Source organism: Mobula birostris, chromosome 13 (genome assembly GCF_030028105.1).
Source record: "Mobula birostris isolate sMobBir1 chromosome 13, sMobBir1.hap1, whole genome shotgun sequence".
Lineage (NCBI taxonomy): Eukaryota > Metazoa > Chordata > Chondrichthyes > Myliobatiformes > Myliobatidae > Mobula > Mobula birostris.
Window position 1 is genome coordinate 32,263,142 of NC_092382.1, and position 16,866 is coordinate 32,280,007.

At 44.3% G+C, this 16,866-nt stretch overlaps 1 protein-coding gene across 1 annotated transcript in view; it reads left to right on the forward strand.

Moving 5' to 3' along the window:
* LOC140206692 (cell adhesion molecule CEACAM7-like) overlaps nt 1-16,475 on the forward strand; it is a 55,258-nt gene extending 38,783 nt beyond the window's left edge. Inside the window, exons 3-9 of the mRNA XM_072274846.1 lie at nt 9,680-9,955; nt 11,393-11,516; nt 11,939-11,994; nt 12,393-12,457; nt 13,633-13,674; nt 14,901-14,944; nt 15,311-16,475. Coding sequence (XP_072130947.1) covers nt 9,680-9,955; nt 11,393-11,516; nt 11,939-11,994; nt 12,393-12,457; nt 13,633-13,674; nt 14,901-14,944; nt 15,311-15,314 — 611 coding nt within the window. The 3' untranslated portion in view covers nt 15,315-16,475. The remainder of the gene's footprint in view (nt 1-9,679; nt 9,956-11,392; nt 11,517-11,938; nt 11,995-12,392; nt 12,458-13,632; nt 13,675-14,900; nt 14,945-15,310) is intronic.
* The last annotated feature ends 391 nt before the right edge of the window (nt 16,476-16,866 follow it).

The window sequence follows — 16,866 nt, forward strand, 5'->3', positions numbered from 1 at the left end:
AAAAAATCACGAGAGTGGACAAGACAGCAGACTGTGCAAATGCAAATATAAAGAAATAGTAAATAAATAATGAGAACATGAAATGACGAGATAAAGTATCCTTAAAGTGAGGTCATTCCAGAAAAATCCATCAAATCAGAATGTGCTGCAGACGGGGCGGGGTCAAACACGATTTGCCCCTTTTCGGCTTTTCCAGACACCTATGGTCCTTTCATAATAATTTGGACAGAACCTCATATTTGTCGATTTATCCCGAGCATTGTTTTTTACGTGTGGGCTTTTTGCAATGCAAACCAACAATCCAGCTCAACTACACGAAACTATTTCTTCTGTGGTACAGTTTGTATTCTCCCCAGACGTGGTCGTAAAGTGTCTGAGTTGTGTATCTATAAACTCAGAGTTTATTTTTTACTTCAATTATCAGCGTCTGGTAAGGTAGAGTCCGGTGCTGAGTGAGATATTCTGATCCGTGTCATTACGCCGTGTGGGGCTTGCAACACGTGCTTTTAAGACGAACCCCAATTTATATCTGTTCGGTTTTGTGTGAAACAATTCCCATTGGCTCCAAAACATTAACACGAACACTGAGCTTTGGATCATTTCAGTAGCGATAGTTTCTCTGGATGATATTAGAAACTGTTGTCAGTATTTCTGTCCTGTGTTTGCCAGTGATTATGCATCATCTTTCTCATTGCCAAGTCACCCTTGCCTGAAGTGAATTGTTTCCTTCTTCCTCCTTCACGAGCTCCATTGATTTGACATTTTGTCGGGTTTGTTTTTGAAATGTGAAATTTCAAAACGCCATGGCGTCAAAGATTAAAACAGCAAAGAAGCAGACCCTTCGGCCCAACATGTCCATGCCGACCCCTGCATCTCCTTGCTATTCGCAGTTGCTGCGTTCGGTCAATAATATTCCAAACCATTCCGCTCCAATTGTTTATCGAAGTTCGTCTTAAATGTTGCAACTGTGTTCAGCTGGACCACTTCATCAGGGAGCTCATTCCAGGTGCTTATTACCCTCTGTGTTACGTTTCCTTAGACCCCTTTCAAATATCTCCCTCTTATCGTGTATCGCTATCCCCCTAACGCAGATGAATTTGTCATGTGGAACCTTGTTAAAGGCCTTACTGAAGACCATGTGGACAAAATCCACTGTTCTAGCTACACCGAACCCCAGCAAATCCAAACGTTTTGTCAGACCCGCAGAATTACCACACTGACCATTCGCGATCAAGCCTTGACTATCAGAATGATGGTAGACTTTGTCTCTTAGAAATCCCTTAAATTCTATTCCTGTAACTGAAAACATGCTCTCCGGCCGGGGGTTTCCCAGCTTGTACTTCCCACTCGTCGTAATAAATGGAACACAATTACCCAATATCCAAGCTTCGGCACATTTTTTTCCGTAACGTACATATGCTACAAGATCTCAGAATGATCAGAATTCCTTTAGTTTTAAGATCGTAATGGCCGAGGTTCGGTGTAGACCTTGTGGGTGAAAATACATTTGATCAGTGCCAATTATGACTCAATTAGGCGGTAACTCGGTAGAGTTATTTTAAACAGCTGACTTTAGGGACGTCCACACCATAAGACCATAAGACCATAAGACAAAGGAGCAGAAGTAGGCTATTCGGCCCATCGGGTCTGCTCCGCCATTTTATCATGAGCTGATCCATTTTCTCCTATTTAGTCCCACTCCCCTGCCTTCTCACCATAACCTTTGATGCCCTGGCTACTCAGATACCTATCATTCTCTGCCTTAAATACACCCAATGACTTGGCCTCCACTGCTGCCCGTGGCAACAAATTCCATAGATTCACCACACTCTGACTAAACAAAAAAAATCTTCGCATTTCTGTTCTGAATGGGCGCCCTTCAATCCTTAAGTCATGCCCTCTCGTACTAGACTCCCCCATCATGGGAAACAACTTTGCCACATCCACTCTGTCCATGCCTTTAACATTCGAAATGTTTCTATGAGGTCCCCCCTCATTCTTCTAAACTCCAAGGAATACAGTCCAAGAGCCGACAAACGTTCCTCATATGTTAACCCTCTCATTCCCGGAATCATTCTAGTCAATCTTCTCTGTATCTTCTCAACGTCAGCACATCCTTTCTTAAATAAGGAGACCAAAACTGCCCACAGTACTCCAAGTGAGGTCTCACCAGCGCCTTATAGAGCCTCAACATCACATCCCTGCTCCTATACTCTATTCCTCTAGAAATGAATGCCAACATTGCATTCGCCTTCTTCACTACTGACTCAACCAGGAGGTTAACTTTAAGGGTATCCTGTACGAGGACTCCCAAGTCCCGTTGCATCTCAGAACTTTGAATTCTTTCCCCATTTAAATAATAGTCTGCCCGTTTATTTTTTTCTGACAAAGTGCATAACCATACACTTTCCAACATTGTACTTCATTTGCCACTTCTCTGCTCATTCTTCCAATCTATCCAAGTCTCTCTGCAGACTCTCCGTTTCCTCAGCACTACCGGCCCCTCCACCTATCTTCGTATCGTCAGCAAACTGAGCCACAAAGCAATCTATTCCATATTCCAAATCGTTGATGTACAATGTAAAAAGAAGCGGCCCCAACACTGATCCCCGCGGAACACTACTGGTAACCGGCAGTCAACCAGAATAGGATCCCTTTATTCCCACTCTCTGTTTCCTGCCAATATGCCAACGCTCTATCCACGTATGTAACTTTCCCGTAATTCCATGGGCTCCTATCTTGTTAAGTAGCCTCGTGTGTGGCACCTTGTCAAAGGCCTTCAGATAATCCAAATATACAACATCCACTGCATCTCGCTGCCATGTGCAACTTCTTCAGCACCAACTGCCCAGTGCACAATAGACAGGACGTTTGTTCCAGTAGAAGGAAGGACACGCGTCTGAATATCAGAGCTCTTTAAATTACGAGACGGCAGTGAATGCACCCAGGAAGATAAAATGTAAGGATTAGGAAGCTAAAGCAAAAAATGATTCTTGGTTATTTAATAATTTTTTTAAAAAACTGGTAGAAAACTCAATCTAAAAAGCGTGGATTGGGACAGGTTGTTCTCTGGCAAAGATGTGATTGGTGGGTGGGAAGCCTTCAAAGGGGTCATTTTAAGAGTGCAGAGTTTGTATGTTCCTGTCAGGATTAAAGGCAAATTGAATAGGAATAAGGAACCTTGGTTCTCAAGGGATATTGCAACTCTGATAAAGAAGAAGAGGGAGTTGTATGAAATGTATAGGAAACACGGGGTAAATCAGGTGCTTGAAGAGTATAAGAAGTGCAATAAAATACTTAAGAAAGAAATCAGGAGGGCTAAAAGAAGGCATGAGGTTGCCTTGGCAGTCAAAGTGAAGGATAATCCAAAGAGCTTTTACAAGTATATTAAGAGCAAAAGGATTGTAAGGGATAAAATTGGTCCTCTTCAAGATCAGAGTGGTCGGCTTTGTGCGGAACCAAAGGAAATGGGGGAGATCTTAAATAGTTTTTTTGCGTCTGTATTTACTAAGGAAGCTGGCATGAAATCTATGGAATTGAGGGAATCAAGTAGTGAGACCATGGAAACTGTACAGATTGAAAAGGAGGAGGTGCTTGCTGTCTTGAGGAAAATTAAAGTGGATAAATCCCCGGGACCTGACAGAGTGTTCCCTCGGACCTTGAGGGAGACTAGTGTTGAAATTGCGGGGGCCCTGGCAGAAATATTTAAAATGTCGCTGCCTACGGGTGAAGTGCCGGAGGATTGGAGAGTGTCTCATGTTGTTCCGTTGTTTAAAAAAGGATCGAAAAGTAATCCGGGAAATTATAGGCCGGTGAGTTTAATGTCAGTAGTAGCTAAGTTATTGGAGGGAGTACTAAGAGACAGAATCTACAAGCATTTGGATAGACAGGGGCTTACTAGGGAGAGTCAACATGGCTTTGTGCATGGTAGGTCATGTTTGACCAATCTGTTGGAGTTTTTCGAGGAAGTTATAAGGAAAGTGGATGAAGGGAAGGCAGTGGATATTGTCTACATGGACTTCAGTAAGGCCTTTGACAAGGTCCCGCATGGGAGGTTAGTTAGGAAAATTCAGTCGCTAGGTATACATGGAGAGGTGGTAAATTGGATTAGACATTGGCTCGATGGAAGAAGCCAGAGAGTGGTGGTAGAGAATTGCTTCCCTGAGTGGAGGCCTCTGACTAGTGGTGTGCCACAGGGATCAGTGCTGGGTCCATTGTTATTTGTCATCTACAACAGTGATCTGGATGATAATGGGGTAAACTGGATCAGCAAGTTTGCTGATGATACAAAGATTGGAGGTGTAGTACACAGTGAAGAAGGTTTTCAGAGCCTGCAGAAGGACTTGGACCAGCTGGAAAAATGGGCTGAAAAATGGCAGATGGAGTTTAATACTGACAAGTGTGAGGTATTGCACGTTGGAAGGACAAAGCAATGTAGAACATACAGGGTTAATGGTAAGGCACTGAGGAGTGCAGTGGAACAGAGGGATCTGGGTATACAGATACAAAATTCCCTAAAAGTGTCGTCACAGGTAGATAGGGTCGTAAAGAGAGCTTTTGGTACATTGGCCTTTATTAATCGAAGTATTGAGTATAAGAGCTGGAATGTTATGATGAGGTTCTATAAGGCATTGGTGAGGCCGAATCTGGAGTATTGTGTTCAGTTTTGGTCACCAAATTACAGGAAGGATATAAATAAGGTTGAAAGAGTGCAGAGAAGGTTTACAAGGATGTCGCCGGGACTTGAGAAACTCAGTTACAGAGAAAGGTTGAATAGGTTGGGACTTTATTCCCTGGAGCGTAGAAGAATGAGGGGAGATTTGATAGAGGTATATAAAATTATGATGGGTATAGATAGAGTGCATGCAAGCAGGTTTTTTTCACTGAGGCAAGGGGAGAATAAAACCAGAGGACATGGGTTAAGGGTGAGGGGGGAAAAGTTTAAAGGGAACATTAGCGGGGGCTTCTTCAAACAGACAGTGGTGGGAGTATGGAATGAGCTGCCAGACGAGGTGGTAAATGCGGGTTCTTTTGTAACATTTAAGAATAAATTGGACAGATACATGGATGGGAGGTATATGGAGGGATATGGTCCGTGTGCAGGTCAGTGGAACTAGGCAGAAAATGGTTCGGCACAGCCAAGAAGGGCCAAAAGGCCTGTTTCTGTGCTGTAGTTTCTACGGTTTCTATGGTTTCTTTCGTGAACCCTGCCAATTCCCACTTTTCGGGCTGCTAAACTTTCACTTACAATCTGTAAAGCTGCAGATTAGTAACTATAATAGGATCAATGAACAATCCACGAGAGTGGACCAGACAACATTCTGTGAAAATACTAATATAAATAAATAGTAATAAATATTGAGAATATGAAATGACGAAATAAAATGTCCGCACAGTGAGATCATTGGTTGTGGGAACATATCACTGGATGGGCAAGTGAGTGTAGTTACCCGCTTTCGTTCAGAGCCTGATGCCTGAAGGGTTGTAACTGTTCTTGAACCTCGTGGTGCGAGTTCTGAGGTTCTTGTACCTTCTATCTGATGGGCAAATGATTCTATACTCTACCTGCTCCTATGCTCTGTTCCTCTAGAAATGAATGCCAACATCGCATTCGCCTTCTTCATCACCGGCTCAACCAGGAAGCTAACCTTCAGGGTATCCGGCATGGGGACTCCCAGATCCCGTTGCATCTCAGAACTTTGAATTCTTTCCCCATTTAAATAATAGTCTGCCCGTTTATTTCTTCTCCCAAAGTGCATAACCATACACTTTCCAACATTGTATTTCATTTGCCACCTCTTTGCCTATTCTTTCAATCTATCCAAGTCTCTCTGCAGACTCTCCGTTTCGTCAGCACTACCGGCCCCTCTACCTATCTTCGTATCGTCAGCAAACTTAGCCACAAAGCAATCTATTCCATAATCCAAATCGTTGATGTACAATGTAAAAAGAAGCGGCCCCAACACGGACCCCTGTAGAACATCACTGGTAACCGGCAGTCAACCAGAATAGGATCCCTTTATTCCAACTCCCTGTTTCCTGCCAATCAGCCCCAATGCTTTATCCACGTATGTAACTTTCCTGTAATTCCATGGGCTCTTATCTTGTTAAGTAGCCTCATGTGTGGCACCTTGACAGAAGCCTTCTGAAAATCCAAATATACAACATCCACTGCATCTCCCTTGTCTAGCCTACTGGTAATTTCCTCAAAAAATTGTAATAGGTTTGCTAGGCAGGATTTTACTTTAAGGAATCCATGCTGAATTCTGCCTATCTTGTCATATGCCTCCGGGTACTCTGTTACCCGATCCTTCACAATCGACTCCAACAACTTCCCAACAACCGATGTCAAGATAACAGGTCTATAATTTCCTTTTTGCTTCCTTGGCCCCTCCTTAAATAGCGGAGTGACGTTTGAAATCCTCCCTTCCTCCGGAACAATTCCGGAATCTATTGACTTTTGAAGGATCATCGCTAATGCCTCTGCAATCTCCACAGCTAGTTCCTTCAGAACACGAGGGTGCATTTCATCTGGTCCGTGAGATATATCTATCTTTAGACTATCCAGCTTGACTTCTCTAACTTCCGCTAATTCCCCGTCTCCCCCTCGTACCCCATCCGTTATTTACTTCTATACACACATTCTTTCTCTCTCTCTCCTTTTTCTCTCTCTGTCCCTCTGATTATACCCCTTGCCCAACCTCTGGGTTTTTTCTCCCACTCCCCCTTTTCCTTCTCCCTGGGTCTCTTGTCCCATGATCCCCTCAAAGCCCTTTTGCCAATCAACTGTCCAGCTCTAGGCTCCATCTCTCCCCCTCCTGTCTTCTCGTATCATTTCGGATCTCCCTCTCCTCTTCCCACTTTCAAATCTCTTACTAGCTCTCCCTTCGGTTAGTACTGACGAAGGGTCTCTGCCCGAAACGTCGACTGTACCTCTTCCTAGAGATGCTGCCTGGCCTGCTGCGTTCACCAGAAACATTGATGTGTGTTGGTTGATACATGGAGAGGTGGTAAATTAGATTAGACATTGGCTCAATGGAAGAAGTCAAAGAGTGGTAGTAGAGGATTGCTTCTCAGAGCAGAGGCCTGTGACTAGTGGTGTGCCAGAGGGATCAGTTCTGGGTCCATTGTTATTTGTCACCTATATCAATGATCTGGATGATAATGTGGTAAATTGGATCAGCAAATTTGCTGATGATACAACGATTGGATTACTGTCTTTGCTGTCCTGCTTCACAACTTCCTTCCTAACACCCTGTAGTCTGTTTTCAGGACCTCGTCTCGTTTCCTACCTAGGTAGTTGGTACCTATATGTACTACGACCTCCACCTTTTCACCTTCCCACTGCAGAATATGGGGAACCCGATCAGAAACATCACAGACCTTGGCACCTGTGAGGCAACCTACCATCCACATTTCTTTCCTGCATCCACAGAATCGCCTGTCTGACGCCCTGACTATAGACTCCCCTATAACTGCCGCCTTCTTTATTTTCCTACCCTTCTGAGCCACAGGGCCAGGATCTGTGCCAGAGGCCACTGTTGCTTCCCCCAAGTAGGCTAACCACGCCCCCCGCCCCCAACAGTACTCAAACAGGAGTACTGTTAAGGGACACAACCAGAGGGGTACTCTCTAACATCTGACCCTTCTCTCTCCTGACTGTTACCCTTATATGTCCTCGAGGCCCCAGTGTGACTACCTGCCTATAGCTCCTCTCTATCACCTCCACACTTTCCCCGACCAGACTATGGTCACTGAGCTGTATCTCCAGTTCTCTGATGCCGTCCCCAAGGACGCCCCTGGTACAGAGGCCGGGAGGCTAAAATGAACAAGACTGGAAGGCGAGTAAATGCGACTAGCTCAGCTAGAATATTTTGCGGGATAAAGGAGTCCTGTCTGACTCTAACAATGCCCTTGCAGAATCAGCTACTGATTTGCTCATGATGCATGTTGGGATCAGAGGCAAAGATGTTGAAATACCAGATCTTATTACAGCTTGCAGACCGTTGTCGTTTTGGCAGTAGAAAGCTGATGCAGTTTCCAAAATTGCGCAACATATGTACTGGGCATGTCTTTTTCTCGGAAGCTGTGAAAACATTGTCAGGAAATGTGCATCTGTCATGCAATGAATTTCAAGAGAAGGTTAGTAAGATACATCCCGCAGTTTGGCGTGGTTTTGAGTTCGTTTCGTGTTAACAGAAGGTGGCGGAATTCTGGAAGGCTTTGATAGGAGGAGTACTTAACCGACCACGGATTCAAAACACTGAGCACCGTCAACTCCAACGCCAGTTTCAGATCACAAGAGGTGTATATGTGAGGCTTCCTTGCTCTTCTGATGTATTTCCGTGTTTCCCTGTTTGAAACTCTGCAAGCATAAACACCAGTGTGATTGAACGTCTGGGCAGCGGTGGAGAACTGTTCAATGAACTGAAAAGGGGAAGATATTATATCGAGCCACAGGATTTACACTTGCGAAAGAAATGGTGACAGTTGACGGCAGATGAATATGAATCAGCTTTGGGATGCAGTACCCACTGAGATATTTAACAGTACGTCTGAATACAATGGATTGGGAGGTTCGTCATGTGTCCAAACATACCTGTACGTTCTTCTCACAACCTAACCGACTAATTATCATGTTATTTCTCCATTTTTAATCCACAGCAAAATCATGAGATTTGTCATTGACTGATTTGCTGTAGGTTTTCTGCAGACCTGACACCCGATTAGCGCTTCATCTATCCGCTTAACTATCTATCTATCCATTCATCCACCGATCTATCCCTCTATCTATCTATCTATCTATCTATCTATCTATCTATCTATCTATCTATCTATCTATCTATCTATCCATTCATCCACCGATCTATCCCTCTATATATTTATCGACCTATCTATCTATTTATATTTCTATCTATCTATCTATCTATCTATGTACCTATCGATCTATTCCGTCTGCGTATGCCTCTATCTCTCTATTTGTCCATGGACCATAATTCAAAAGTTCTATATTTTTCCCAGTACCCTGAAGGCCTATATTGAAATCCCCCATGACTTATTGTGACATTCTCATTTTGACATGCATTTTCTATTCCACGTTGTAATTTTAGGCCACATCATTATTCTGCTTGGCGGTCTCTGCGCAACTCTCATCAGGGACTTTTTACCCTTGCAGTTCCACAGCTCTCTGCACATCGGTTTGATACATTCCGACCCACTTTCACCTCTTCTAATAATTTGAATTTATTTCTTTACCAACAGAGCAACGCCGGACCGCTCGTCTTCCTGCCTGTCCTTTCGAAACAATATGTATCCTTGGACATCAAGCTCCCGGCAACATTTTTTCCGCCGTAATTCAGTGTTGCCTACAATATTATAGGACTAATCTTGTAATCGAATAACATGTATAAAGACAGAGGATACGGGGAGACCAGCATTTTTTCCCATTTTTTCCAAAGGACAATTAAACTATAGCGAAGTTAGTTAGTCCCCCTACGTAACAGCAGTAAAATTTAAACTCTGCCTGAGCTTCATTCAGTCTGCAATCTGACCTGATATAGAAACAGATGGGGATAAGAGATAGGAATAACGACGATATTGAGTTGGCGACACAGAAATATTCTGACCGTGTAGATAAAACCAGCTGTAAAAATCATTTGTACTTTAATTGCAATTACAGAGCCAGTGACTGGAGTTACTGTGGTGACCAATGATTCCACTCCCCTGGAAAACCTCGATACCATCGCACTGAGCTGTGACGCGTCGGGCACTGTTCAGACACGGAGATGGTTCAAGGATAACCAACCCATCCGGGAAAACAGAAGGATATTTACATCTCCCGACAAGGCGAAACTGACTATAATCAGTGTTAACAGAAACGACGCAGGGACGTACAAGTGCATCGCCAGCAACCCAGCCAGCAGTGGCTCTGGAGAGACCTACGTGCAAGTTTACTGTAAGTACACAGTTAATCAACCGCGTTCATTTGTATCGGATATTACATTTATCAACATAGGTTCTCAGTGTAGAGATGACCAGAGAAAGTCACAACATCCCATATCCACCAGGATATTACTCTGATCTTACCGTACAGGGCTACGGTAGGAAACTTTGTCACAGGGTGTGAGCAGAATCATCTGCAGCTTAGTGTGAAAAAGACTAAGGAGCTGGTGGTAGACCTGAGGAGAACTAAGGTACCGGTGAACCCTTTTTCCATCCAGGGGGTCGGTGTAGACATGGTGGAGGATTACAAACACCTGGGGATACGAATTGACAATAAACTGGACGGGTCAAAGAACACTGAGACTGTCTACAAGAAGGGTCAGAGCCGTCTCTATTTCCTGAGGAAACTGAGGTCCTTTAACATCTGCCGGACGATGCTGAGGATGTTCTATGAGTCTGTGGTGGCCAGTGCGATCATGTTTGCTGTTGTGTGCTGGGGCAGCAGGCTGAGTGTACCAGACACCAACAGAATCAACAAACTCATTCGTAAGGCCAGTGATATTGTGGGGATGGAACTGGACTCTCTCACGGTGGTGTATGAAAAGAGGATGCTGTCAAAATTGCATGTCATCTTGGTCAATGTCTCCTACCCACTACATAATGTACTGGGTGGGCACAGGAGTACATTCTGCCAGAGACTCATTCCGCCGAAATGAAACACAGAGCGTCATAGGAAGTCACTCCTGCCTGTGGCCATCAAACTTTACAACTCCTCCCTTGGAGGGTCAGACAATCCAGAAAAGAGTGAGGTAATACACTTTGGAAGGTCGAAAGTGAAGCTCACAGGCGCTAAATACTCAGCAGGAGAGGAGAGCATCTGCACAGACAGAAATATTATAATTTAGTCTGTTTGTTTAAATGAACACGATGTGTTAGAGCGAAGGCAGGAGAGAAAGCAAAACCGGGTTTGTGAAAGATTGAAAGGATGGTGATATTTTGTGAGCCAGGTGGTGAAATTACGTCTGCAGGGGTTGGAAGTTTAAAACATGAACGAAGAGAAGACCCGGTGATAGCGGAAACTGGAGTCTGCAAATGCAGTCAGAAATGACAAAAGAGCCGGGGTTGGTCACGTTATATTTCAGTGAGAAATTCAATAACCACTTCGAGTAGCTGGAGTATCGTTCTTTCATGTTATGTTCCGTGTTCTCACGCCCGCCCCTCCCCCAGAAGTAGTTGATTCCCAAATCTATTTACGTTGTGGATCCAACACAATGTTCCCTTTACGGAATACAGACCAGTGGCATCCACATGATGTCAGAATATTGGACCAAAACCAATATTCAATATCGAGACCAGCTACGGGAACGTTTCAGCGCGTGGATCAATCATCATTTCTAAAACAAAAACAGTGTTTTTGCAATGTAAAATTGATGTTTATTTTCTATGTTAGCACCAAAAACAGATGGAAATGTTACCCTCACCTCTGGCGCGATCGTGGGCATTGTACTTGGTCTACTTGGCGCGGGCCTGATCGGAGGAATCAGTGGATGGTTGATCGCAAGAAAAATGGTCAGGTAAACGCAGTTCTCTCCGAATCTCAGTTCAGCCTTTAATCATTGTTGGAGAATTTCGGCAGAAACGACTTTTGTTCGGATCAGGGGCCATCTGTGTACAGAATCAGCATTCCTCCTTCACGGCGAAGTTGTTTGTCTGAAATTTGAACATCTCTCTGAAACAGGTTTGCGTTCAACAATATTTGTGTGAAGAGCAGTTTGTGTCAAAAAGGCCAGAGCACTTTTCTCTACTTTACCCATTATGGTCACTGTCGTTGAGATCGAGTAGGGCTGGATTCGGGCATCTGATAACCAGCGTAGTGAAAATGAATAGCTAGAGAGAATCAAATGGAATTATAGGAGCATCAGTGTATCGGTGTATCAGTGCAGGAAAGTGACATCCTGTCGAATTCATGTTTTGATCTTTGTTTCTGTTTATTCAGGATCAAAGATCCACCGCAATCCAAACACGACACGAGCACCAATTCCGGAAGAAAAAGTGAGTGAACTCCGTTGCAACTGTTCTATTACTGAGCCCATGGAAATCTAAACATTTGATTTAAATTTAGGAGCTCATCGTGCACGCAAGCTGAAGGTTTTCACCCGCGCGAGTGGTCACGAACGATGCGACATTTGCCGTTGTGGTTTCCCCTTAAATAATTTGAATTTTTCTGCTCAAGATTACTATGTCGGCGAAGGAAAGGAATGGTAGCTTATACAACTTAATTTCTCTTCATATTGATCGATATATCCCCTCAATTCCTGGTTCTGGCGATTGGTGGGAAGGAAGCTCATGCAATCAATGGCGTTTTACTTTGGGCCGGATTGACGTCTGCTGTGTCCAACAACGGTGCTGCTGCTCTGCACGGTTGTGACATATCTGTTTGGTTCCCACAGGCACCTTGGATACAACGACCGTGAACGCATCGCAAAACTATGAGAATTTCCCACGGAATCAACAGGTTAGATGTTTGTATTATCTCGATGATTTCAGTCGTTGTTTTGCCAAGGGACGATAAGAACATGAGTATTGCGATCGGTGGCGTCCATCGGGCCTGTCGGCTCTGATTGGGCATTTAATAAGATCATGGTTCATCGATCCCGGATCTCATTTTCAGTTAATGGAGAAATAGAACATCATATTCTGCAAAGTAGACCCAAACGTGATGGTATGAACATCGACTTTATCCCATCAGTATTTCTGTTCACCTCCGTCTTCTTCTATTGTCCACTCTGGCCTCTTACCTCTTCTCCTCACCTGCCCATCACTCCCCCTGGTGCCCCTCCTTCTTCCCTTTCTCCTGTGGCACAGTCGCCTCTACAATCGGATTATTTTTTTTTCTTCAACCTTTCTCTTTCCCAGTCAACAAGCCTCACGTATCAGCTCCAGCCAGGCCCCCTTCCCCTCGCCACCATTTTGTTCAGGCGTCTTCCTGCCTCCTTCCCAGCCCAGGAGAAGGGTCTCGGCATAAAACGTAAACGGATTAATACATTCTCATAGTGCAGCCTAGCACACTGAATTCGTTCGGCATTTTGTGTGTGTTGCTCTGAGTTTCCAGCACCTGCAGAATTTCCACAGAATTCCCAAAAATCCACAATTCCTGTACGATGCAAAAACATATTTTGTCCTTGCTGTAATAAATTTCAGAGAAATGTCTTTTATAATGTCCGATCGATGTGAGTAAAGGCGGAGACTCCGCAATCACACACAGAGTGAAGCCATGGTCAGGTTTGCACATTTCTCTCTGTGATCAACAGTGATCTCTGTGAGCGTTTCAGAGAAACAGCAGCTTACGGTAAACAGCCTGAGGCCACGAGACAAAATCCCGAATCCACCACGTACACGTTCTCATTCAGACTTATTTCGCAAGCTGAATGGTTCTGATAGCGTGCCCCTGGCCAGGTAACATGTATCAGGCTACCCTTATTGAAGAAAGCTGATGAATGATGTCGAAGAAATACATATTTTGCTCTGACACTGAATCAGAAGTACATAGTCTGTCGAACGGTGAACGGCGCAATATTGCTCCAATGTGAAAATTGATACCCTCGGGGTTTATATGTGGAGAGTGAGAATGTAATGGTTGCTCACTTGGTTAAACGTCACGATAAACAAATCGCCCTTTTCTCTTTACAGGGCTCAAGTGACAATACACAAGATGGAAACTCCACTTACATGGTAAGGGAATTATTTGCGTCAATCCCTTATTGAAGTAATTGCTTCTATTTCACGCATTAAGTAATTGGTTCAATTTTCAACTAATTGGTTCCATTTCATCGAGTAAGAAGCGGAACCTGTAGTGAGAGATTCGACAGCGAGAATGACGTCAAAGAGGCAGCAATGGAGGACACAGAAAAGGCGAAGGAACCCGTGAAGTATTTTCTGTTAGTCTGCACTGCTGAGCACGCCATTAATTTGTCAGTGTCCGGACACAGGAGTGATTGCAGTCACTATAAGACGGGGACGATGCAAGGCCGGAACGGCTGAAGGTGGATAAATCACTTAGACTGAATGGACGAGATTAACTGCACCCGGGGCTCTGAAATAGGCCGTTGAAGAGGTAACAGAGGAATTAGCAACAATATCCCAGGCTTCACATTATTATGGAATTGCTTTGGAGGACGGAGAGGCTGCATATATCACTCTGCTCTCTCTGAAGGAAGGGAAGCAGATAGCAGGAGATTACAGGCGCCTTCGGGGGAGACGTTAGGTATGAGGAGTGTTTAATGAATCTAACCCACTACTCCCTGCAGGTTACGAGAATGAGAGGTCGATCACTTTGAAACATCGAATATTGAAAGACCTATATAGAGTGGACGGGGAGAGGACATCTCTAATTCTGGGTCGCTCTGTGCCCAGAGGACACAACCTCAGAAAGCAAGGAACCCCCTTTGGAAGAGAGGCATTAGGAGCAATATCTTCAGGTGGAGTGTGGTGTATCTGTGGAATTTATTGCCCGATATTGCTGCGATATCGAAGTCAATGATGCCAAGATGGCCCTTGTATTCTTTACTTCCTGCAAGTTAAACTTTAGTGAATCTTGCACCAAGACGACTGGGTTGATAATTTCTTGATTAATAAGGGTGTCAAACATTACGGACAGAAGGAAAGTGATTGAGGTTGAGAAGTGTAATGAATCAGCCATGATAGAAAGTTGGAGCAGACTTATTGGGCCGAATGGGCAATTTTTCTCCTCTGTCTTATAGTCTTCTGGATCTCTCCTGTCTCCTGCGATATGAAACAAGATTTTTTTTTAACCCTGGTCCCTCGGCCCCACGGTTCTTTCCGAACCGATATGTGTAATGTGGGCAAGTCCTTTCCGATGTTCTCCCAATTCTTCTCTATCACACACTGCGTTTGTTATTAACTTTTGCTAATCACAATGATTTACTTGCGTTTGACAGGGACTGATGCTGGGCGATAGATCCGTTTACAGTGATCTGAAGAGGTAAGTGAGCAGAACATTGGGATGTCGATTTTTGAAATGTGACTTGCGAAGGGAACGTGTCCATTATTATCAAGCCGATGAGTTGAGCAGAGCCCTGGCTGTGCGTGCTTTCAAGTTACCCGGTGATTAAAAGTCACGAGAGACTGTAGGATTGGTGTCAGCCGGAGACACTCAGCAAGTCATTGCCATTCAGAGGAGCAATTGCCATGGGCCTGTGGCCTTACAAAACTGACAAATTGTCTGCAAATTCTCATTGACACGATGCCTGGCGCCTGATCTGCAAATCTCGCCCGTGTTTGGTCTCACCAACTTTATTTCCTTCCGGTTACTAAGGTAGTCCACATGAATTGTGTATTGTTTCCTCAGATGACGTTCCTGGTGAATAAAAGAGTGCGGTTGGCCGTGAGTGCACACATGATAAGGACAACCATCGTGGATGAAGCCACCGTTCAAAACGTCTCACACTTTTTATTTACCCCGTTATCCATGTCTCCCTCTTCTGTCTGCCAGATGTCACATCTTCACTCCGAGACATTACTGAAGTCTCAGACTCATTTTGTATCCAAGCCGCTTCGTTCTCTCACCTCAAAGCAGACTCCTGCATCCCAAGAGAGGCACCTTCATACTTCCGCCAAAATTTGCCCTCTCAACTTTGTTCTGCAATACAGAAAAAATAGAAAAGCTACAACACAATACAGCCCCTTCGGCCCACAAAGTGACAATAATTCCTATGATTCCACTCTTCCCATCCCGGGCCTTCGTATTAGCTCACTAAACACTGTGCGATGTGATGTGAGTATCGTCTTAGCGAGCAACCAAAATTTATCCGTGATACCCAGACCTATTTATTTTGAGATCATTCTCAAAGGTTCAAGGTTTCAAAGTCACAATTCAACGTCAGAAATTTGTATACAATATACATCCTGAAATGCTTTTTTTCTCTGCAACCATCCACGAAAACAGAAGAGTGGCCCAAAGAATGAAAGGCAGTTAGAAGTTGGAAGCACAAGTTCCTCCCAGCTCCCCCCTCCCGCGCGTAAGTGGCAGCGAGCATCAGTACCCCCACTGACAAAAAAAAGCCGAGTACTCACGCATGAGCAAAGACATCGACCTGCAGTTACCCCAAAGACTTCGCGTTTCACCCGGTATTCGATATTCCACAGGCTCTCTCTCTCCCTAATCAGGAAGGAACTGATGTCTCCATTTCCCCACCTTGACGGGAATGGCCACCTTGATGCCATTTTCTAGAGCCAGGGACCACTTTTTCGCCTTCCTCCGCACACCGCGGTCCGGGAGACACAAGTGCATTTGGACAACCTGGGAAGTACGGGTGTGGGGGGCAGGAGCACGGGCCTGTAGAAGGGATTTCCCCGGCACTAGGAAATACAGAGTTAGAGTCGGTTTTTGATAAATAAATAACAATGTAACGTAATCCAGGAGTCTTGGAAAGAATGATAACACATTGTGGTGACAAATACAAAGAAAATTTTAAAAAAATCTGGCCTGGACCATGACCTTGAGTAGAACATTAATATCAGTATGACGTGTTTGGGGTGTCTGAAATATTGAAAAAATGTAACACATGATCGGTGATTGAATAAACACGCGGATGTCTGGTGGGATTGCAGAAGATGCATCCTTAATTAATGCACACGTGTCTCTTCAACTCTGTTTTAGAACATAGAACATAGAATAGTACAGCACAGTACAGAACTTTCGGCCCACAATGTTGTGCCGACCCTTAAACCCTACCTCCCATATACCACACCCCACCTTGAATCCCTCCACATTTAAGAACCTAGCAGTCTCTTAAATTTTACCAGTATATCTGCCTCCACCACTGACTCAGGCAGTGCATTCCACGCACCAACCACCCTGAGTAAAAAAAACCTTCCTCTAATATCCCCTTGAACTTCTCACCC